Genomic DNA, 25,705 nt, shown 5'->3' with positions numbered 1-25,705 from the left:
TACTTTTACAAAGAGTATTTTTATAAGATTCCAGGTAGAAAGCTGATGTGTTAGTAGTGGGTAAATAGTCTGTACAATGTAAATCTGTACAACTTACATCGCTCTGCTCTCCGCCGCCCTGCTCACCACCAGCAGTCCCCAGGGCCACCCGAACTTGCTTCGCATCGTCCAGTGGTCAAAAGTGTCTTCGTTCCGAGGAAGGGAAACCCCGAACGCAATCCACTCGCCAACCACCACACTTAATCCATCACTCATCAACCACACCACTACTTAATCCATCACCCACCTCACTTCCTCCACCACTCTGTTCTTCCCTTACCCATGGTGTCTCCTTCCTAACCTTAGATCAAGACCCCTAAATTTTTCCTGAACCTCATATCAAGAACCCTACCCATCACCAAACCCCTTACCCCCTGAGCCTTGGATCCAGATCTCCACCAACCTCAACCTTGAAACAAGAACTCCCACCTACTGGACTTCCGATCAGAGACATGGGGGAACGATCCACACTTGTTGGTCCTGCAACTAAATTCCACTAATGCAACACAATGATCACAGACGTTAATTTTGGAGTCTTGGTTCTCTTCTGATGTTTATTTGCTCTACCTTCCACGTACCGTTCGTACCTGACTAATTTACTATCTTCAATAAAGATGAGGTCCGTTTCATCCCTGTCGGCGAGTAGCTATCCCTGTCGGCGAGTAGTTATCCCTGTCGGCGTGTAGTTATTTCTGTGTAGAGATATCCCTGTTGGCGGGTATGTATCCTTCCTAGCGGGTATGTGTAATCGTTGCCTTTTTATAATCGTTGCTGTTATCCTAGTTAACGGGGTTTATCCTTGTTAACGAGGTTTATCCTTGTCAACGGGGTTTATATTTGTTAACGGGTTTATCCTTGTTAACGAGGTTTATCCTTGTCATCGGGGTTTATCCTTGTTAACAGGGTTTAACCTTGTAAACTACATTAACCCAGTTAACGTAGTTTCTTAACGAGTTATCCTAGTTAACGTGTTATCCATATGTATTTATCCATGTTAGACCTACACTTGTTACCCCCATAAATTGCATCCCCAGCCAAATTACCCATTTCTCCCACCCATGATGAAGTCAATGTCCCGCAATTAAAAAGATAAAGGTATTGTGGTTGGCTAATTCTTAAACTCCAAGATTGTTTTCTTTTATGTTTTTTTCCCCGTGCCGAGAGAGACAAAGTTCAGATTAATTATAAAGCTGAAGCAATTAAAGTTCAGCTTGGGACTGGTAAAAGTTCAGATTGGAATCTGGAGGGAGGAAGATTGTCCAATTACAATCTCGGCAGTCTTAATGGACATTCATTATGCTTCCTCAAAGTCCGAGGGGCAACAATATCCGTCTTGGTATGAAAACCAACTTAGAATACGTTACTCTCAGACTTTAGCTTGATAACGCTTAAATATCCGCCAAGAGTGGATAACATGATTTCTCCATCTGGACGTATCTTTCATTCTCCTTATCTACTAGTAACTGGTATTTCCTCTTCAGTCAGGACTAAGAGTTTGGACCCTTTAAAATACCTCTCCACTCCTCCTATTGTCTCCAGCATGAAAGTCGTCCCTGTACTCGACTAAAGAAGATCTACTCCATGGCACATGTGCCTTACTCATAAATGGCTTGGCATAATGCACCACCGTGTGGTCATCATCCCCTTTTCAGTCATTTCAGTGTCCTCCTCCACTTCAACAGTGTGACTGGAATTAAATTCCAGCACACCGGAAATATCTTTTGTGAACATTCTCTGTGACTTTCAATCTACAGCTTCCAGCATCTCATCTTCCACCTGTGTAATTTTGACCTTGTCTTTTATTCTTTGTATTTAGTATATTTATTTTACCTTTCACAAAGCTCAATTAAATATTTGATCCTATCTTGTTCTTGTCTGTTATTTTCTTTTCAGGGTATATATGTTGGATATTTATTTCTGGAGTGCTGGAATTTCTGATAAGTTTCTCGACTGGTTTCCTACCTGTATTGAATTCAAGGTAGATACAGAGAGTAATATAGGTAAATATAGATATAGAGACACATGTATAGATAGAGATGCATACATGTAAATGTAGATATATATATACATGTATACACAGATGTATATAGATACATGTATATATATATACATACATGTATACAGGTGTGTGTGTGTGTGTGTGTACTCACCTAGTTGTACTCGCATAGTTGTGGTTGCAGGGGTCGAATCATAGCTCCTGGCCCTGCCTCTTCACTGGCCGCTACTGCGTGTGTGTGTGTGTGTGTGTGTGTGTGTGTGTGTGTGTGTGTGTGTGTGTGTGTGTGTGTGTGTGTGTGTGTGATTCTGTTCTTTTCTCCGTCTGGATGAAAACAATTTAGGGCCATTTCATCCTCCTCAAGTGGCATTAAATCGAGTTGCCAGCCGGCCACAGTTATTGGCGAGTCGGCTAATCCTTATTGGTTTTGAGGGTCTTCTTAGGATCTCCAGTTTCCTCCTCTGCTCAAGGAATGTAAGTCTGTCGCCGAGAGTCCTTCATTTCCCAGCTTGTCTTCGGAAGAAAATTTTATGGAATCTAATTTTATTCAATATTTACAACTCACAATATATACAACCTACAAGGAGGGACGCACTGTTTTGAAGCAAATAAATATTTCACAAAAGTGTAAAGTATTGTGGAAAATTAAGATGTCTCTTCGGACATCATAAAAAGATCCATAAAAGTTCCGAGAGTTTCTACTTGCTCATTATAATGGTTAATACTTATTTCAGTTTCACGTAACAGAGACGACGTGTTTGCAAAAAACACAGTGTTGAAGCAGTCAACTCACTGGTCTTAAAATAATAAGGAACAGATTTTTGTACAGGTGTAGGCGAATATTCCCCTCCACCACCACCACTGATAGGTGTTGGGGAGAGTTTCCCCACCATTCACAGGTGTGGACCACTTTTTCCCCACCATTCACAGGTGTGGTCCACTTTTTCCCCACCACTTTGAAAACCATTCCACTTCTTAGTCACAAGACTATAAATCTCCTTCGCTCTCGCGCTGCAACAAAAAAGGCCTCGACGATAAGAGTTTAGTGTGGTGTTACCTGGGCTGTGGACGTCCCATTACTGCCAGACGACAATCTATTTTCCTGTCCGGTGAGCGAGGATCTTCCCTTCTCTGCCTCACTCATCCCCAACTTTTCATCCCTGTCACATAGCCTCCCAAATTCTTTTTTCTTTATCACACACCCTCCCTCACCCCTCTATGAACTCTCTCCCCTACCACTCACCCTTCTTCCTCTCATTCCAGTCCCCCTCCCAACTACATTCCTCCCTCCTCACTTGCGAGAGGTAAGATAAAGTGACGTCTCCTAAGGAAAGCCTTAATTACCCACCTGGGAATTTCTCCATGTTAGCTAGATCAAACTGTCTTAACACCATGAATACTAGTTATTTTTTCTTAAGCTGCCACTGTAATGTCACACGTCTGATGTCCACACATCCAGGCTGACAGTGACCGCAAGTATAATGCTCCCACGTCTAGTTGTGGCCACGTCTGAGCAACATGGGCCACAAATTCCAGTTAAAACTTTGTTATAGCTATTAAAACTATGATGGATTTAAATGATTACACAGGAAGACACAAGAAATAACTGTGACACCCGCTAGAAGACAGGACGAAGAAGGTAGGAGAAGACGCAGAAAGACATAACGTTATGGTTACAGAGGAGGACAATGCAGGTAAGAGATGCAGAAGATAAAACGATGAAAATAATAAACGAAGACAGGACAATGTAGGTGACAGATGGAAGATGGGGGAAAGTGACGCAGAAAGAGAATGATTAATAAAATTAATTCGAAGGCGCTGTAACCCACACGGAAAAATAGCTCTAACTCCCTTGATCAAGACTCCTTCAACGCACTCCCTTGGAAACGGAATGACGGAGGTTAAACTAAACGTACTCCCCAGACGTCTGGCCAAACTTCGGCGACACTCGTCAAGGCTGACGTAGTTTCCAATTTTTTTTCCTCATGGCGTCACTCTGGCCTTAACCCGTGACGGTGTAATTAGGGAGTCCATTACTGGCTCCGACATTATCTATGAATATCTCCGACCACTTCTAACATCCCACGCTTCTCTCCTACTCCTCTTCCTCCTCTCCAACCTCTCCTCTCCTCTTCTCCTTCCGTCCACCCATTTCAGTTTCATCCTGTCAGTAGGGAACTGAAAATAGGTGTATTAAAAAAAAGAGTTGTATCACAAAATTGGTTAACAGCACATTACTGATTTATCTAATTTTGATAAAATTTACCCAACCCAATACAAACCCGCCCCAGCACACACACCTGTCCCAGCACACACACCTGTCCCAGCACACACACCTGTCGCAGCACACACACCTGTCGCAGCACACACACACACAACCGCCCCAGCACACACACCCGTCCCAGCACACACACCTGTCCCAGCACACACACCTGTCCCAGCACACACACACACACCCGCCCCAGCACACACACCTGTCCCAGCACACACACCTGTCCCAGCACACACACACACACCCGCCCCAGCACACACACCTGTCCCAGCACACACACCTGTCCCAGCACACACACCTGTCCCAGCACACACACACACACCCGCCCCAGCACACACACCTGTCCCAGCACACACACCTGTCCCAGCACACACACCTGTCCCAGCACACACACCTGTCCCAGCACACACACCTGTCCCAGCACACACACCTGTCCCAGCACACACACACACACACCCGCCCCAGCACACACACCTGTCCCAGCACACACACACCCGTCCCAGCACACACACACACCTGTCCCAGCACACACACCTGTCCCAGCACACACACACACACCCGTCCCAGCACACACACACACCCGTCCCAGCACACACACCCGTCCCAGCACACACACCCGTCCCAGCACACACACACCCGTCCCAGCACACACACACCCGTCCCAGCACACACACACCCGTCCCAGCACACACACCCGTCCCAGCACACACACCCGTCCCAGCACACACACCCACACCCGTCCCAGCACGCACACACACACACCCTCCCAGCACACACACACACCCGTCCCAGCACACACACACACACCCGTCCCAGCACACACACACACCCGTCCCAGCACACACACACACACACACACCCGTCCCAGCACACACACACACACCCGTCCCAGCACACACACACACACACACCCGTCCCAGCACACACACACATACACTTGAAAAAAGAAAGCTTTAATAACACGATTGCAAACAAACCACGGAACGGGTGGGGGTCCAACCCATCACATACAATGACCCAGCACACTCACACACACACACCCGTCCCGGCACACACACACACACACACACACACACCCGTCCCGGCACGCACACACGTCTCGGCACACACACCTGTCCCAGCACACACACCCGTCCCAGCACACACAGCCACACACACACACACACACACACACACAATGTCCCAGCACACACCCCTTCTGGCACTCTCCGGGCGGCATCAGCGACAGTGGCACAAGTAAAAGCGAAGTATTTCATTCAGCGAGCAGCAGAAAGGTGCCTTCTGTCACAGGGGAGTGATGGAGTAAAGAACCAGTGTTTATGTCTCCGTGGAGGCGTTCCTGTGCTCCTCAACTTGGGTTTGATGCTTCCACTGGGAACGGGAGATCACAAGATCAAACGTGCGGGTAATGTCACTCCCGGGGTTTCAGAAGCGTAAGAAACAGAGATGATAATGAGGTGAATGTGTGTTTGTGTGTATGTACTCAGTTGTGGCTGCAGGGGTCGATTCATAGCTCCTGGCCCTGCCTCTTCACAGGTCACTACTAGATCCCTTCTCTCCTGTCCCATGAGCTTTATCATACCTCGTCTTAAAGCTATGTATGGATCCTACCTCCACTACATCACTGTGTTTGCGTGTATTTCTCAGGCTGTCTGGTGAAGCGGAGGGACCTCCAACTCTCTCAGATGAGAAAAGGACGTGAAAAAAGAAAGCTTTAATAACACGATTGCAAACCACGGAACGGGTGGGGGTTCAACCCACGGCGAGTGAGCCGAGCCACTCGTCATGGGTTCAACTCCCACCCGTTCCATGGTATATTTTTCCATGAGTGTTGCTCGGAGATGCCAGGCATAGAGAGAGCCTTAATGTACTTTGTGAGGCGCCCTTAGTGTCGAGCCGGTAGCGTGTAATGGCGTCTCCTGTCCAAAGTTTCTACCATTCTCCTGCTCAGAGTTTCAACTGTCGCTAATGGCGAACGAAGTCATTGTAAAGTTTTCTCGGATCCCTCAGTCCGTTAGGCTGGAGAGAAACACGTCTTGTTGGCCAGATGGATCTTACTACACGGGACTGTCATGCCTAGAAGACTTCCAATCTTGGCTGGGGCATTTAGGATTGGAGGAAATGTAACGGAAACCAGTCTTATTTTCTATTAACTATCACAGAAAACTTATTTCAACAATGCAGGATAAACAATGAAAAACTGGAAAATACGTAGCCCCTGTGTTCAACATTATGTGCTTTACTATCAACTCATTGAGGAATATGTAAAGCCATGTAAAGCCATTTTATTAATAAAAATAAGATGCCAGACATATTAAACAAATACTCTAAGTTTGCCTTCAATAGAAACGACAATTTTAGATACAAATTTATGTAATCCTGTTAACCATTTGGTGCCTAGTACTGAATCTAGGCCTTTTTGCGTATCCCTATGTTCTTGCGCTACCCTTCAAAGGATGGATATCAGGTGCACAGTAAACTAGCCACTTCGAAGGCATAATCTAAATCTCAGCAACGATTGGCCTCCCCAGGGAGAACCACTTTAATGAGAACAGGGAGGAGGTAAGGAAATTGAAAGCCGAATGTTAAACTGTGGCAGCAGCCGATAACTAGTGATGGCTTAAGAAAACAGAAGTCTTTATTATTAGAGATACACAAGATTTCGTTCACATATCGTGGAAATTTCCAGGAAGGGCCACTATAAACGAAGTTTACAGTGTGGACGAAGCGTAGTGTACCTCTAATAAAGGTCCTCTTTTCCGAGAGTCCTTTTTTAGCACCACTTAGAAAACCACTGCCCAAAGAATATATTAAATAACCCTGCAGTATGCCCTGGCCATGCAACACAACTCCATCACCACTTAATCAGGATGTAGCGGCATAATACTGACAGGCAGGAATGTAAAAACAATATGCAGGATAAGCTTTAATTGGGGATTCAATTTAACCTTTATTAAGTCATGACTTGATACCACTTGCTGCGTATGCTGTGAAAGGGGAGGATAAGTCCCGTGCAATCAAGTTTGATCAAAGGGAAGGGTAGCTCCAAATCGCTGGATAAAGTCCCCTTCACCGGCATCAAGGGGGGGAGGTGTAACGCTGCTTGTTAATGGAGTCATGGTGTGTGAAGCCAGTGTCTACTTATACCGGAAAATAGCAATTGTGTTTCGCGTAGTGTTTGAAGCAGCTATGACAGCGACACCACTGGTGATATTTACAGTAAATGTTTTGATGAATGCGCGTAAAGCGTAAAAAAATAAGGTGTAAAACGAACGAAAACATGTTTGGATCCTCCTATACCATGGCAAGATAAAAAATTTTTTTTTTTTTGCTTGAGGGAAATACCACACTGATAACAGGGAACATGCAAGTCCACCTGTGGGAATAGTTTAAATAGTGAATCTGTGTAAAAAAAAAAAAAAAAAAAAAAAAAAAAAAAAAAAAAAAAAAAAAAAAAAAAAAAAAAAAAAAAAATTAAGGTGCATTTATTAATAAATTATCGGACAATTTTTTTCCACTAGGATTTAACTTTGAATTTCTTCAGTCCTCTGAAAAATATGTCCTCGTATATTTTACATTTTATTGTAGTTCTGTAATTTTTTTTTACATGCTCTACAATGAGAATTATCATAGGGGAGCACTAAACCCGTAGGATTATACAGCGTATGTAAGGGGAAGGGATGGAAGGTATTCAAGGCTCAATTCAGGGAACTGAGAGCACAAATCCAATTCTCTAGATCAAGAGCCCCTAACCAATGAGAAGATATAGGCGAGTACAAGTAGGAAACGCGTTTACCTTGTGTTTAGCAGGAAGATCAAACCTCCAGCACGTTCTTGCGCTGAATGACCCACATGCGTTCAGCGCTTGACGTGAATTTAAAAGAAAAAAAATCTGAAAGGAACGTGTAAATATTCCGAGGATCATCCAGCACTTTACGTTAAACAAGACTCAGGTTACTAATGCAAGCTTAGAATCAAACCCCATATTTCAGAATCCTTGCCAATAACTGAATACAAGACAACAACATGTTACTTCTGCTCCCCTACCTCCCCCCAGAAAGTAAAGAGAATAACTAGTTTTTCAAAACAAACTGCCGAGAACTGTATATAAAGTATTGAAACAGAATATTTCCAATATAACTCAAGTCACTGTTCAATTTATATTTCGCATTCAGCCGAAGCTGAGTGGTTTTTATTAATGCTGCTACACTAGTAATTACTATTAACAGTTTTTTTCAAGATTATAAAGTATTATGAATATACTCTTTATAACTAAACATATAACCTTGACAAAAACTTCTGAAAATAGTGTCTGCAGAAGCTTTTTCGGGCTCCGTGGGATATTTCTTAACAGGAGATGAGATGGCTTTTGCCATCTTAGTTAATAATTAATTTGTATTTTTGTAATGAGTGACAACGTATTGAAGTCTGGTTCTAAGGTTTTTGCGATTCATTTACAAAATTTTAGTGTGAAAGATGAGATATTAAAACATTTAGAAGAGTTTAGAGAGAACTAATAACTATCAAGATTAAATACGTGTTGCCTCCACGCAGTTACTGCGAGAAACAGGAACGACTCTTGTAAACACAGCTGATATCAAACACTGCTCTTTAAAAAAAAATTTTATAATCATTATCACAGTTTTTAAAGGAGTGGACCGATAAGCCAGTGGAAGGCCTCAGTCAGATGACCAAAAGCTCCAGTGGCGGGTCATCATATGACTGAAACCCGCGTTAGGAGACACTTATTTCCTGACATATCTTACCTAACTGCTCTTCTTCTTTATTAGTGTTTGTAGGTTTTGCTGCCTTTCCGACAGAGACGACCGTGTTAATTTTCCTAAATGCATTGTTAAATGTGTTTAATTAAACGTAAAGATTTGCTAATATTTGGTAAAGATTTTTTTTCAGGCAAGGCTGTGTGTGTCGGAAACACGCTACACCTGTGTTAATTTCCTCAATATTTTCTGTACTTAATTATAATTTGTTATGAACGATGTTGATACGAATAAATCTGAATATGTAAGTAGTTTTAGTTTCCTTGTTAACAAGAGGGAGAACATTGCTTTTCTTTTCATTAGTTGAGGTTCCTGTAATTAACAAAAATAAATCCGTGACAAAAATTAAAAATATTACCCCCCTCCCTCACAACACAAGGCGAAAAATAAATCTGAATTGAATAAACCCACCAAGTCTCCATTATATGTGGGTTTACAGTGGGCCAGGGTTTTAATTAAATAAGTATACAATGCAGTGGAGAAATGTTTGGCAAGACAAACTGGCTACTTGTTCCACTCAGCTTCGAAGTTTAGGTGCTGATGAAATAATGAACAAAAGCTGTCCTGAAAAATAGGTACACTGAGTAATATATATATATATATATATATATATATATATATATATATATATATATATATATATATATATTCTAGGTAGTAGGTTGGTAGACAGCAACCACCCAGGGAGGTACTACCGTCCTGCCAAGTGAGTGTAAAACGTAAGCCTGTAATTGTTTTACACGATGGTAGGATTGCTGGTGTTTTTTCTGTCTCATAAACATGCAAGGTTTCAGGTACGTCTTGCTACTTCTGCTTACACTTAGGTCACACTACACATACATGTACAAGCATATGTATACACACCCCTCTGGGTTTTCTTCTATTTTCTTACTAGCTCTTGTTCTTGTTTATTTCCTCTTATCTCCATGGGGAAGTGGAACAGAATTCTTCCTCCGTAAGCTATGCGTGTTGTAAGAGGCGACTAAAATGCCAGGAGCAAGGGGCTAGTAACCCCTTCTCCTGTATATATATTACTAAATGTGAAAGGAGAAACTTTTGTTTTTCCTTTTGGGCCACCCCGCCTCGGTGGGATACGGCCGGTGTGTTGAAAGAAAGATATATATATATATATATATATATATATATATATATATATATATATATATATATATATATATATATATATATATATAATCCTATAAGAATGAAGCACCCAGCAGAGTTAGGCGTTTTACCTTGATCCGAGGATATACTGCTCCCTTCTTACACGGAAGGCTAAGCACCTATTATCTTTAGGGAAATGCCCTAAACCCATAGAAGTCATATAGCACAAGGGGAATAGGAGGCAATTAGGTTCGAGCTCAAGTCTAAAGGAAAATCCGGAATGCTGTTTCTTTACCATCAGTGTTGGACCTAAATGGGAAAAGGGATATAGCTGTAAGATGTTAATTAATGTGATTGTAAACAGCTGGCAGCTAATCTATTGCGTAAGTAAATGTCAGAGTACTTTCATCTGTAAAGGCATCGGTCTCTGGGACGAGACGAAAAAGGACATTGAAGCAAGCCTTCCATAATACTGGACCAAACAAGCTTCCTTGAAAAAAAAAAAAACATACCACGGGTGGGGATAGAAACAGTCTCAAAACTCCCGACCGTCGCGTTAGCCACTGGACCCGCGCGCTGATCCAGTGGCTAACGCGACGGTCCGGAGTTTTGAGACTATGATTGCGGGTTCTATCCCCGCCGTGGTATGGTTTGTTTGCAATCGTGTCATGTTGAAAGCTTCTTTGCGAAACACTGGCACAGACTAAATGGCTTGTATTATAATCAAGGAAAGTGCTAATAAATGGCTTGTAAACTTGGTCAAAACACTTAACATTATTCGTTCTTCACAAGGAATGCATATCCATAACACAGGGGAGAAACCACTTAACTGTTGTGCAAATTTTTATTTAGTGACTTATTTGAAAAAAAATTACAAAAAAAAAATAAAAGTAAAAAGAAAAAAAAAACAGCAAAAGCAAAGAAACAAAATTACGCAGGGAAGCAGCAACCTGGTGTGGGGTGTCAGTGTTGTTGGTTCACCCTCCCCCCCTATTACACTCCACTATACCACCATCACCATGCACTATGGTGGTGATGTATCATTATTTATTACTGCGTTAGGTTAGGTTAAGTTAACGTTAGGATACATTGGGTCTGCTTGGGCTACATATATTTTTTAGCCAGAGAGCAGTGTTAACTCTCATGCGTTGAACACATTGATTTTTGTATTTAACTATTTTAGTTTAACCTTGTGTTTCAAATCAAGCTGAGACTAATTCGTGTCTTTTAATTGTTAAATTTAGCTCTTAAAGATCCAATCTGTAATTAAGATACTTTGACCTTTAATAATTTCTCACCGGGAGAGCAAACCATGACTCACGAAATCGTAATAACACGAATGCAAACAAACCATACCATACCACTGCCCCCCGAGACTCTTCATTAACAACGAACACTAATACGAAAAATGGGATGATTTAGAATAAACTCGGTGAATAAACACAGCGACTTACACCTCTCGCTGTATTACGTAGTGTCATACACCCTCACCCCGTATATACAGTGGCGTGTCGTGTTCACAGTAGCGAGTGAAGAGGGTGTCAGTCAACACAGGAAAAACTCCCTTGCAACGACACAGCGTCAAGCGAGAGCCTTTATTGGAATTTTCCGCCCAGTATATTGTTTTTTTTTTATCTTTTATCTTCAGCGTTATAATCCTTTCAGTGCTGTGTGACCCATACATTTTGACGCGTGATTTCGAACTTAATAATAACTTCTGAAATGCATCACAGTAGTGTGATAGAAAATTATATTTACAGGGAAGCGCTAAACGTGTAAAGGTTCAGAAATCCCACGGGAAATGAGTCGTTTAATTCCTCGAATCAAGAGCCCTTTACCAGCATCAAGGACCTATCCACCCCTTGCCAAAGAAGGGTAGAAAAATAAAGCACGTAAATTAACGAGGCGAGGGATAACTTAAGAGAAAGATAACAGCTAGTAAATCTAGGCTCTTTTCAGTTAGAACCGATATCTCACTTTGGTCACTCCTAGAGCCAGCTCACTCACCTCTTCCACATTAACTGGTTGCTCCAGCGTTGGTTTATTTCGCGGAACTCTAATTAGTTCTCTTTTTTCTTTCAGTCCTCACAACACACTCGCCTCACAGTGCACCATCTTGTACCTTAATTACTGCCAGCAGAAGCAGAGTTGTCTTACTCTTGGAACTGTTGACAAACTTGCTCGAACATCGAACATCAGTTCGAAGCCAAATCAAAGTCTCTCGTTTGTTTTACGAGTGTTTTTGTCTCATTGTATTCTTAAATGAATTGTGTTGATTATAATACTTTATTATGTCTTGATGAGAGTAATTAGGAACTGCGTATTTATGTAACAATGTAAAAACAGCGACGAAATTTACGATATTGGCGATATCGGCAGTGTTGCCAACAAGATGAGGTCTTACAATCAGCATTGGTTTTGAACTCTCGAAGCTCTTTATATATACTCATCTTTTACATAAATTTGTAAGTTGTCGTTGTTGTTAGTGACCATGACGACATAAGGCGTGTTAACCTCTACTTCCCGGTGTCCGGAGCTCAAATACTGCATCTAGCAGGTTACAGAAAAGATAATTCTTTCTCCAACAGGAAAGGCGGACCTAGCTGCCTTGAAATCGAGCAGAGAAATTATCTCCTTAGTAGGTCTGATTACCAACCTATTCTTATTTATATAAGCCATACCTGTTTTGCGCGTGCTTTATAATAATAATAATAATAATAATAATAATAATAATAATAATAATATTCTTATTCTTTTGCGTCAATTCTCTTATTTTATTCTCGTCAGAATTTGAAAACTCCAGAAACATTATAAGCATTAATTTTTGTGTTATGTTACATAAGCCGATAAAAAGATACATTAAACCACAAATAAATTTAAGAATGCCGTCACACGTGTAGCAAGGTTGTGTCTCAGACGCACCAGAATACACTCAAATCTGCCTGGGTTTTACTGGTGATACAAGAATGGGTGATCCACTGTTCCCAAGGCGCAGAGTATCCGCAGCCTGGTAAATAAAATGGCGTTCGAAAGCTTAGTCAAAATGCTAAGCTGGCAGAGTTGGTTGGCTGTTTAATTGGGTTTAAATGCTGCCGATTAAACGAGGGTTATTAACGCTGCAGTGATCTGTTCACCAACATTATCAAAATCATTTAATCCCTAAAATTGGGATATAAGATATACATTCCCCTCCCCACCCTCAGTATATGTGTTCTTCCCTGTAAGAAGTAACTAGTGTACCAATAAACTAAATTATTATTATTATTATTATTATTATTTAGCGGTAAGTGCCAAGCCCTTAGGCATCATACAGCTCCTACGGAATGGAAGGCAATCAGGTTCGAGCCAAGAAAGAGGAGAGCAAGCCCAGTTCCTTAGAGCATGATCTTCCTCCTGGAGAGGGCCACTGAAAAATGGGGAAGATATTCCACAGATGTCAAAGTCCAGGTCTCCGGCGGTGTTGTCCCTCCTGGAAATTTAAAAACGTTTCTTCTCATTTCTTCATTCGTACATATTTTCCCCTCACAGGAGGTTCCTTGAAGCCGGTGAGGGGCACTTGATCCAAGGAATGGAGCTGTTCTGCCCTTCCTTGGATAAGTGTTTTAGAGTTTCGTCCTGAGTATATCAGTATTGCTCATATATAATAATTATTTTTTCAGAGGCTCTGAGTTTCCTTTCAGTACACAAGAAGGTCGTAAGTACGGCCTTTTATGTGTACATTGTTGATAGTACCCTTGACTTGAGGTGTACAGTTTACGTGCAGCCTTAATGACCCTCGTACGGCCGATAGGCTTTAAACTTAGTAAGCTGGCAAGAACAACAGCAATAATTTCCACAAATTAATGTTATATTCTCCAACATTAGACACAAGTAATGTAATTGAAAGTTTGGAAGATTTAAGTGTAATTTTAACTTGTCGACATGCGAGCTAAAATGCAATGTTCTGTATTTCTTCTAAATATACATAGATGAAATACTTCTCAGGACCTGCAACAGCCGTAGCTGACGGAGACGGACCTGCAACAGCCGTAGCTGACGGAGACGGACCTGCAACAGCCGTAGCTGATGGAGACGGACCTGCAACAGCCGTAGCTGACGGAGACGGACCTGCAACAGCTGAAGCTGACAAACGAACCTACATCAGTTGTTGCTAAGGGAGACGGAGACAAACCTACAACAGTTGTAGATGACGGAGACAGACTTGTAAGAGCTGTGACTGACACAGACGGACCTAGAATTGAAGCAAGATGCCCTCCATCGAGCAACTTTACCAACAGCTTAAGGAAGAATTGAGGTTGGCGAATTTGGAAATTCGGCGATTGACCGAGGAGAACAAGAAGATTCGTAGTAGTCCTCCTGTTTTGAGTCCTCAGGTCAAGAAGGGAAACTGGTCAGTGGCTGGACAGCAGGGAAAGAAGTTGACGATCAAGAAGACGAATGGAAAGGTAGAAACGATGAAGAGGAAAGAGACTGCCGTGGAAACTGTTGTGGAAACATCCAATACATTCTCAGTGCTACCGGACGAATGTGAGTTGACTACTGGGAACGACACGACGAAAGACATTAAGGAAGGTAAGAATATTGTTGTTGTTGGGGATAGCCAAGTTAGGTATATGGATAGGGCGTTCTGCTTGAAGGACAGGAGTAGGAGACAGAGAGTTTGCTTTCCTGGGGCTGGGATGGAGGATATTGTTAGCCGTCTGGATGACATCATGAGAGGTAATGGGAGCAATCCTATTATCTGTCTCAGTGCTGGAGGCAACGATGTTGGCAGACGTAGGAGTGAGGACCTGATTAGCAGGTATAGGTCAGCAATAGAAATAATTAGAAGTAAGGGTGGGAACCCTCTCATATGTGGTATTTTGCCAAGGAGGGGAGTTGGAAGTGAATGGTTGTCCAGGGCAATTGGTGTCAATTGTGCAAGAAAGGTATAAAATACCGACAATATGAAAGTTAAGACACATGTGCAACATCTGGATATCTTTATTGTAGTAGACGTTTCGCCATCCAGTGGCTTTATCAATACAGATTCTAGGACATAATAGGAAGACAGTAGAACTATATACAATTACTGATTACCTCATCTTTTGTATATAGTTCTACTGTCTTCCTATTATGTCCTAGAATCTGTATTGATAAAGCCACTGGATGGCGAAACGTCTACTACAATAAAGATATCCAGATGTTGCACATGTGTCTTAACTTTCAAATTGGTGTCAATTGCTGGCTGGACAAATACTGTAAGGAAAATGCGGTAACATTCATTGACAACTGGGACCTCTTCTATGGCAGAAATGACATGTATGCTAGGGATGGGGTTCACTTATCTAGGTGTGGGGTGGGAGCACTGGCAACTGCAGTGGAGGGAGCAGTTAGGACTTTAAACTAGGAATAGTTAGTGGTATGGGTTTTGGCAGGAAAACAGTGAAGTCCCAGTGTAGTAATATTACGAGTTCTAGGGGAACTAGTAATAATAAGAACGAGATAGATATTGAAAAGCCAGGGACCTTGGGTGATAAGGACAGTAATAGGTTTAGTAGAAAAATAGAAATGAGCAGGAAGGGTAAAGAGAAAGGAGAGTCTTTCAATGTTTATTATGCTAATTGCCGTAGTGCTAGGAATAAGATGGACGAGTTGAGATTAGTTGCTAGTGTAGGTAACATTGATGTATTTGCCTTAACTGAGACGTGGTTTAATTCAAAAAGTCGGGACATGCCTGCGGAATGTCATATTCAGGGTTTTAAATTGTTCCAAGAAGATAGAAGTATTGGGAGGGGGGGTGGGGTGGCATTGTATGTCCGAGATCGCTTGAACTGTTGCATAAAAACGGGTATTAAGTCTGAAGTAACACATACAGAGTCTGTTTGGATAGAATTTTCAGAGGGGCATAAAAAACTGATTTTAGGAGCGACATACCGTCCCCCTAACTTAGATAGGGACCAAGGGAAACTACTATGGGAGGAAATTGTTAAGACCACAAGGCACGATAATGTAGTAATTCTAGGAGACTTTAACTTTAGTCATGTTGATTGGAATTTCTTGACTGGGAATTTAGAATCGTACGACTTCTTAGAAGTATTTCAGGATTGTTTTTTGAAGCAGTTTGTGACAGAACCTACAAGGGGAAATAACCTGCTTGACTTAGTTATGGCAAACAATGAATCCCTTGTTAATAATTTAGAAATTTCAGAGGAACTGGGTGCTAGCGACCACAAATCAATTACATTTAGCATTGAATGGAAGTACGATAGTAGCGATAACTCAGTAACAGTCCCAGATTTTCGCTTAGCAGATTACGATGGGCTTATAGAACACTTATCATATGTTGACTGGGGTAACGAAGAGAGCTATCAATATGACAGTTTTCTGAACACTATACATGCTGCTCAAAGAGCGTTTATCCCATATAAAGAAATTAGATCAAATAGAAATGACCCAAAATGGATGAATAATAGGCTCAAATATCTACTAGGGCATAAGAAAGGAATTTATAGGCGTATCAAAAGAGGTGAGGGTCATCTTATGAATCAGTATATTGACATTAAGAGGGACATTAAAAAGGGGATAAGAAAAGCTAAAAGGGACTATGAAATTAAAGTTGCTAGGGATTCTAAAACTAACCCAAAAAGTTTTTTCCAGGTCTATAGAACAAAAGTTAGAGATAAGATAGGTCCCCTTAAAAATAACTATGGGCACCTTACTGACAATGAGAATGAAATGTGCTTGATTTTAAATAATTATTTTCTCTCAGTTTTTACACAGGAAGACACTAACAATATTCCAGTAATTAATTTTTACAGTGGGCTAGAAGATAAATTATGTAACATCACAGTCACTAGTGAGATGGTTGTGAGGCAGATAGACAGACTGAAGCAAAATAAGTCGCCGGGTCCTGATGAGGTTTTTTCAAGAGTTCTTAAGGAATGCAAAATGGAACTCTGTGAACCATTAACTAATATTTTTAATTTATCTCTTCAAACAGGTGTAGTGTCTGATATGTGGAAGATGGCTAATGTAACTCCTATTTTTAAAACAGGGGACAAGTCGTTACCGTCAAATTACCGCCCAATAAGCCTGACCTCAATTGTAGGCAAATTACTAGAGTCAATTATAGCTGAGATTATAAGAAGCCATCTCGATAAGCATAGCTTGATTAATGATACTCAGCATGGATTCACAAGAGGCCGGTCTTGTCTAACTAATTTATTAACTTTCTTCAGTAAAGCTTTTGAGGCTGTTGACCACAATAAAGAATTTGATATTATTTACTTAGATTTTAGTAAGGCTTTTGATAGAGTTCCGCACCATAGACTGTTAAAGAAAGTGGCAGCTCATGGCATTGGGGGAAAAGTGCTCTCGTGGATCGAGTCATGGCTCACTGACAGGAAGCAGAGAGTGTCCATAAATGGGGTTAAATCCGAGTGGGGATCTGTAACAAGTGGCGTTCCACAGGGATCAGTCTTGGGCCCGTTGTTGTTTATAATATATATCAATGATCTTGATGAGGGAATTACTAGTGATATGAGCAAATTCGCCGATGACACAAAGATAGGTAGGATAATTGATTCAAACGTAGATGTTAGGGAACTTCAGGAGGATTTAAACAAACTCTATTCTTGGTCAGAAAAGTGGCAGATGCAGTTCAATGTAGATAAATGCAAGGTTCTGAAGCTTGGGAGTGCCCATAACCCTAGTACTTATAAATTAAATGATGTAGAACTTAGCCATACAGATTGCGAAAAGGACTTGGGGGTTATGGTGAGCAGCAACCTTAAACCAAGACAGCAATGCCTAAGCGTACGTAATAAGGCAAATAGATTACTGGGATTTATATCAAGAAGTGTAAGCAACAGAAGTCCAGAGGTCATACTGCAGCTCTATACATCATTAGTAAGGCCTCACCTTGATTATGCAGCTCAGTTCTGGTCTCCGTATTACAAAATGGACATAAATTCGTTAGAAAACATTCAGCGTAGGATGACTAAATTAATACATAGCATCAGAAATCTTCCTTATGAAGAAAGATTGAAGACTCTTAAGTTACATTCACTTGTTAGACGAAGAATGAGGGGAGACCTGATCGAAGTGTATAAGTGGAAGATAGGTATTAATAAAGGGGATATTAATAAGGTCTTGAGGATGTCTCTCCAAGAGAGAACGCGCAGTAATGGATTTAAATTAGATAAGTTTAGATTTAGAAAGGACATAGGAAAGTATTGGTTTGGAAATAGGGTAGTTGATGAGTGGAACAGTCTACCTAGTTGGGTTATTGAGGCTGGGACTTTGGGTAGTTTCAAATCTAGGTTGGATAAGTACATGAGTGGGAGGGGTTGGATTTGAGTGGGACTTTCACATCAGAGCTTATTTCTTGGGTGGCATTGAAAATTGGGTTGGGCAAATGTTTTGTTAGTGGGATGAATTGTAAAGGACCTGCTTAGTATGGGCCAGTAGGCCTCCTGCAGTGTTCCTCCTTTCTTATGTTCTTATGTTAACTGTGACTGACACAGACGGACCTGCAACAGCTATAACGGACACAGACGGACCTGCAACAGCTGTAACTGACACAGACGGACCTGCAACAGCTGTAACTGACACAGAAGGACCTGCAAAAGCTATGGCTGACACAGATGGACCTGCCACAACTGTGACACAGACGGACCTGCCACAACTGTGACACAGACGGACCTGCCACAACTGTGACTGACACAGACGGACCTGCAACAGCTATGACTGACACAGACGGACCTGCCACAACTGTGACTGACACAGACGGACCTGCAACAGCTATGACTGACACAGACGGACCTGCAACAACTGTGACTGACACAGACGGACCTGCAACAACTGTGACTGACACAGACGGACCTGCAACAACTGTGACTGACACAGACGGACCTGCAACAACTGTGACTGACACAGACGGACCTGCAACAACTGTGACTGACACAGACGGACCTGCAACAACTGTGACTGACACAGACGGACCTGCCACAACTGTGACTGACACAGACGGACCTGCAACAACTGTGACTGACTGAACATTAAAATGGTATAAAATACCGACAGATTGTTAGGTAAGACACATATGCAACAGTCAGGTATCTTTATTCCGAAACGTTTCGCCTACACAGTAGGCTTCTTCAGTCGAGTACAGAAAAGTTGATAGAAGCAGAAGATACTTGAAGACGATGTAATCAGTCCATCACCCTTAAAGTTTTGAGGTGGTCAGTCCCTCAGTCTGGAGAAGAGCATTGTTCCGTTGTCTGAAACGGAACAATGCTCTTCTCCAGACTGAGGGACTGACCACCTCAAAACTTTAAGGGTGATGGACTGATTACATCGTCTTCAAGTATCTTCTGCTTCTATCAACTTTTCTGTACTCGACTGAAGAAGCCTACTGTGTAGGCGAAACGTTTCGGAATAAAGATACCTGACTGTTGCATATGTGTCTTACCTAACAACTGTGACTGACACAGACGGACCTGCAACAACTGTGACTGACACAGACGGACCTACAACAACTGTGACTGACACAGACGGACCTACAACAACTGTGACTGACACAGACGGACCTACAACAACTGTGACACAGACGGACCTACAACAACTGTGACTGACACAGACGGACCTGCAACAACTGTGACACAGACGGACCTACAACAACTGTGACTGACACAGACGGACCTACAACAACTGTGACACAGACGGACCTGCAACAACTGTGACTGACACAGACGGACCTACAACAACTGTGACACAGACGGACCTGCAACAACTGTGACTGACACAGACGGACATGCAACAACTGTGACTGACACAGACGGACCTACAACAACTGTGACTGACACAGACGGACATGCAACAACTGTGACTGACACAGACGGACCTACAACAACTGTGACTGACACAGACGGACCTGCAGCAACTGTGACTGATACAGACGGACCTACAACAACTGTGACTGACACAGACGGACCTACAACAACTGTGACACAGACGGACCTGCAACAACTGTGACTGACACAGACAGACCTACAACAACTGTGACTGACACAGACGGACCTACAACAACTGTGACTGACACAGACGGACCTACAACAACTGTGACTGACACAGACGGACCTACAACAACTGTGACTGACACAGACGGACCTACAACAACTGTGACTGACACAGACGGACCTACAACAACTGTGACTGACACAGACGGACCTACAACAACTGTGACTGACACAGACGGACCTACAACAACTGTGACTGACACAGACGGACCTACAACAACTGTGACTGACACAGACGGACCTACAACAACTGTGACTGACACAGACGGACCTACAACAACTGTGACTGACACAGACGGACCTACAACAACTGTGACTGACACAGACGGACCTACAACAACTGTGACTGACACAGACGAACCTACAACAACTGTGAATGACACAGACGAACTTGTAATAATTAATCAAAATAATTATTTTTAACAATTTTGCTTGAGTTTATCACTAAAACTTCAACATGTCAGATAAAGTTAAAGTTTAAATAAATCTGACAAACTGGGAGATACACCGAACTTTCATTTGCAAATTATTAAATCAAATTATATAAGAGAAACTTTTACATAAGAGAAACTTTTACATAAGAGAAACTTTTAGTGCTAGAATGTTTTACACTACACATCGTATTTATTGTTTTTGTTTTACTCGTGGCGAAGCGCGAAACCAATAGGGGTCATTTAGTGCCCGGGAAAAGGCAGGTAATCGGGTATGATCCCAGGAAGGGGAGGGGTAGCGCTAATTCCTCGGATTAAAAGATCTTCACCAGTATGGGGGATACTCAATAAAGAATTATATTAATGTTATTATAAAATAAAGATCTAAAACTGGATTAAGTTATCTTGATATTTTATTTTACTTATCAATATATTACGAAAGTTGACGACACAGGTTTATTTTGGTTTGTTAGGTTTAATATGACTATAAATATATATATATATATATATATATATATATATATATATATATATATATATATATATATATATATATATATATATATATATATATATATTCATATATAGTCATATATATATAAATATAAATATATACATTATATATGAGGCGGAGTTTGGGCTAATCAGTCCCTCAGCCTTGAGTCGATATAATCAGTCCACTCATTTACATTCCTGTCAGACACAGCAACATCTGGGCTCTTAATACAGGAAATTCTTCACTTACTTAACCTTTAGGCATCACATTTGAATTTGTCAAATGTGATACCACCTACGACTGGGGAAGAGGAAGGATGGGGTTGATGTGGTAGCTCTGCTTCCTTGAACTGACAGCCTTTCACCAGCTTCAGGGCACCAGTCTCTTAGGAACTTCTAGCCAGTAGGCATCATTGTATCCAATATTCACCGTGTCTGTAAGAAGAAGCACCAGTACATCCAACATGTCTGCAACAAGAGGCACCAACACATCCAACATGTCTGTTACACAAAGACCTTCACTCCAGAAGACGCCATGTTCATGCAAATCCAACGAGAGTACTATCTAAGATAACGAAATTGTTACTCCATCCATCTGGTTGTGTCTCATTACCAGACAATAACACAGGTTCCCCCGCCACAAGTAATGTTTATCTTGTCCAACGACCATTACTCTCCGCTGGAGTATTGAGTTCTCTCATTCTCTCTGCTTGGTTCTCCTCTCTAGGGTGTTAATTGCCGGGGTCTACTTATCATGTGTGTTTGTCATGCAGAGTTTTCTCCTTGCCTCTTCCCTCTCCGCTTCTGTTTGATATTATATTTACAGTCATTACCCCTTCTTCATACGTCCTCACAAATTGCTTTCAATTTGACCCATAACGAAGAATTGAAAATTCTTCACGCAATTTTCTTCCTTTTCTCCCCTTTCTTTCCCTATATACTCCTCTTTCTCCTGCTGTTCCTCTCTTACTTTTATCCACCTGCTCCCTCCACCTGCTCCCTCCTCCTCCTCCTCCTCCTCCTCCTCCTCTTCCATAATTAACGCTTGGGTCAACATTACCATAAACTGCAGTTCTGTTTAATAAGCAACTTGTGTAATATTCTTGCTGTTGTTTTCCTTCAATATTATTTATTTTGCTTTGCATATTTGAGGAAGGGGGAATATGATGTGGTTACAGTTTGTCTATGTCTGTTAGTGTGCGTGTCTGTACGGCTGTAAGCCTACGGTGTGTATCTGAGTTTTGTTGTGCTCCTAACTGCGTGTCTGTCTCTGTATGTGTGTATGCGTGTTTGTGAGTCGTTGGAGTTTGCTACTCTATTAAAATAAAAACACGAAATCATTGCAATTGGGAATAATATTACCAAAGGATTGGAAACCTGAAACTCTTCCTTCTGTACACAAAATAAAGAACTCATTCTTATATATACACACACACACACACAAAACTCCTGTAGTATATGCAAAAATAAGAAAAATCATGCTTTGATATACAATATATTATACCTTTGCTCCTATATACAAACTAAGAAACTCTTATTTGTATATACTTTAAGGTGGTCAGTGAGTATTAGTTATACGGCGTCGTATAACGAAGCAATTCGTCCTTACAGCCCCAAAACACTTTACAATCATTACGGATTTATCAATTACATGTGACATACGACTGCTGCTACTACTACTATTACTATTTCTACTACTACTTCTATTATTATTATTATTATTATTATTATTATTATTATTATTATTATTATTAATAATAATAGTGACAGTCATTCGAGTTATTCTTGCATGGTGTACCCATGACAGCTGCGAGAGGCAGAAAGTGTCGTCACTGTCGTCAGATATAAACTCACAAGGTACACATGATTTTCTTTTACTTGAACAACGTTTCTCCCTCTGTGAATGGTAGAAAATACCGATAGGTATGTGACTAAGTCAATATGCTGTTTATGGTATTTTACTGAGAAAACGTCTCGTCCAATAGGGACTTCATCTATTGTCGAAATTATTCAAATATCTCAGTGGTAAAATGCCTTGTTGACAAACGTTTCGCTCTGTGTGGAGCTTTATCAAGTTGTTATACCTTAATAAAGCTTGATGCAGAGTGAAACGTAGTCCCAATTCAAGTCTGGGCTGGTGTGTGTGTGTGTGTGTGTGTGTGTGTGTGTGTGTGTGTGTGTGTGTCCAAGACTTCTTCAGCAGGAACAAATGTATCCAAGACTGCTGCAACAGGAACACACGTGGTGTCCAAGACTGCTGCAGCAGTAATACCCGTGTCCAACAGTGTTGTAGCAGGAACACACAGGTCCGAAACACCGTGTGCTACATTCGGGTCATCAAAGGTGTCGCCTTAATGGTTCAGTGGTTCCCTGCTGCCAGGGCTCCTGTTTGTATATAGTTAGATTATTGTGGGGAACACGGGTTAATTTGCCTATTGTCACCAGCACGAGTTGCCGCCTGCCTGTGGGAGTTAAGAGGATTCCTGGGACGTGGAGCAGAGTGAGAGGGAGATGCAAGGGTAGAGGGAGAGTTTAATACCGGTCGTGGGAGGTGGAATTCAGTACAGGTCGTTGGAAGTGAAATACATTAGAGGTCGTGGGAGGTGGAATGCAGTAGAGGTCGTGGGAGGTGAAACATTAGAGGTAGTGGGAGATGGAAGGCAGTACAGGTGTAGGTGAGGTAGGAGGGAGCGAGAGAGTACAACTAAGGTTTAGGGAGATGAAAGGGAGAAGAAATAACAGTTTGCTGGCTGAGACTGAGGAGGAAATAGAGAACAGTGTTTGTCCAAGGAAATACAGCTGCAAGGAATGATGGAGTGAAGGAGTGAATGTGTCGTAGAGTGGAAAGGAAGATGTGTGTGTGTGTGTGTGTGTGTGTGTGTGTGTGTGTGTGTGTGTGTGTGTGTGTGTGTGTGTGTGTGTGTGTGTGTGTTTCATAAAAAAATTATGAATTACCATGTTATTACCCACTGTGTGTATGATCGCCGTGGAACTCAGCATCCACTGCGTGTAATTATACGAATATTTATTGTGTTTTTCTGTGTATCCTTGCAGATCCGGGCCCACTGTGTGTACCCCTGCGGCTGTGGCACTGTGCCGGAGTGCGGACCAGGAGTTCCTCTGATACGGGACGGGTGTGACTGCTGCCTACAGTGTGCCAGACAGGCAGAGGAACCCTGTGACGGTGCCACTCTGTGCGATGCTTCAAAAAACCTCACGTGCGTCTACAACACCACCCAGGACCTCACGGGTATCTGTCAAGGTGAGTCCTGTGTTTACGTACCAAATATCACCTCACTGGTACCTGTCAAGGTGATCCTTGTGTGCTTATTCCACGCTCCATCTCTGTCAAGGTGAGTTCTGTGTTTACGTACCAAATATCACCTCACTGGTACCTGTCAAGGTGATCCTTGTGTGCTTATTCCACACGCCACCTCTGTCAAGGTGAGTCCTGTGTTTACGTACCAAATATCACCTCACTGGTACCAGTCAAGGTGATCCTTGTGTGCTTATTCCACGCGCCACCTCTGTCAAGGTGAGTCCTGTGTTTACGTACCAAATATCACCTCACTGGTACCTGTCAAGGTGATCCTTGTGTGCTTATTCCACGCGCCACCTCTGTCAAGGTGAGTCCTGTGTTTACGTACCAAATATCACCTCGCTGGTACCAGTCAAGGTGATCCTTGTGTGCTTATTCCACGCGCCACCTCTGTCAAGGTGAGTCCTGTGTTTACGTACCAAATATCACCTCACTGGTACCAGTCAAGGTGATCCTTGTGTGCTTATTCCACGCGCCACCTCTGTCAAGTTGAGTCCTGTGTCTTCATGGGAGATACAACTGAACAGAGGTAGTAAGTTGACCTTTGTTTTATAAAACGTCGTTTTCGAAAGCTTTATCATGATAAACCTCTTATTGAGCGAGTTCTCATTTGTTTTAGTGTTGTCTTGTTCTGTCTACATGTCTCTGAGGCTTGTTCTGTCTACATGTCTCTGAGGCTTGTTCTGTCTACATGTCTCTGAGGCTTGTTCTGTCTTCATGTCTCTGAGGCTTGTTCTGTCTACATGTCTCTGAGGCTTGTTCTGTCTACATGTCTCTGAGGCTTGTTCTGTCTACATGTCTCTGAGGCTTGTTCTGTCTACATGTCTCTGAGGCTTGTTCTGTCTACATGTCTCTGAGGCTTGTTCTGTCTACATGTCTCTGAGGCTTGTTCTGTCTTCATGTCATCGACGCTTGCTATGTCTACATGTCCTTGAGGTTTCTTATGAATACATATCATTGAAGCTTGCCCTGTCTACATGTCCTTGAAGCTTACCCTGTCTGCATGTCCTTGAGGTTTCTTATGAATACATGTCATTGAAGCTTACCGTGTCTACATGTCTTTGCTTTTCTAAACTGAGTTTCTTTTCTTTTTTTTTTTTTTTTTTGCTGCTAACGCCTAAGTCAATTATTGTTTATCCTTGTTATTCAACATATTCTCTCAGGATCCGATTTAATACACAAGCTCAGATATTTTAATTTCAATTATTCT

At 41.9% G+C, this 25,705-nt stretch overlaps 1 protein-coding gene and 1 long non-coding RNA gene across 2 annotated transcripts in view; one reads left to right on the top strand and one right to left on the bottom strand.

Moving 5' to 3' along the window:
- The window catches only part of LOC138853760 (uncharacterized), a 265,120-nt gene extending 252,797 nt beyond the window's left edge, over positions 1-12,323 (bottom strand). The window contains exon 1 of the long non-coding RNA XR_011392909.1: positions 12,197-12,323. This is a non-coding gene — a long non-coding RNA (uncharacterized lncRNA). The remainder of the gene's footprint in view (positions 1-12,196) is intronic.
- The window catches only part of LOC128696283 (CCN family member 2-like), a 183,299-nt gene that overhangs the window by 136,576 nt on the left and 21,018 nt on the right, over positions 1-25,705 (top strand). Inside the window, exon 3 of the mRNA XM_053787456.2 lies at positions 24,231-24,438. Within this exon, the coding sequence (XP_053643431.1) occupies positions 24,231-24,438 (208 nt within the window). The remainder of the gene's footprint in view (positions 1-24,230; positions 24,439-25,705) is intronic.

This window comes from Cherax quadricarinatus, chromosome 39 (assembly GCF_038502225.1).
Source record: "Cherax quadricarinatus isolate ZL_2023a chromosome 39, ASM3850222v1, whole genome shotgun sequence".
NCBI classification, from domain to species: domain Eukaryota; kingdom Metazoa; phylum Arthropoda; class Malacostraca; order Decapoda; family Parastacidae; genus Cherax; species Cherax quadricarinatus.
The sequence above is the reverse complement of the archived record's forward strand: the minus strand, read 5'-3'. Positions and strand labels throughout refer to the sequence as shown.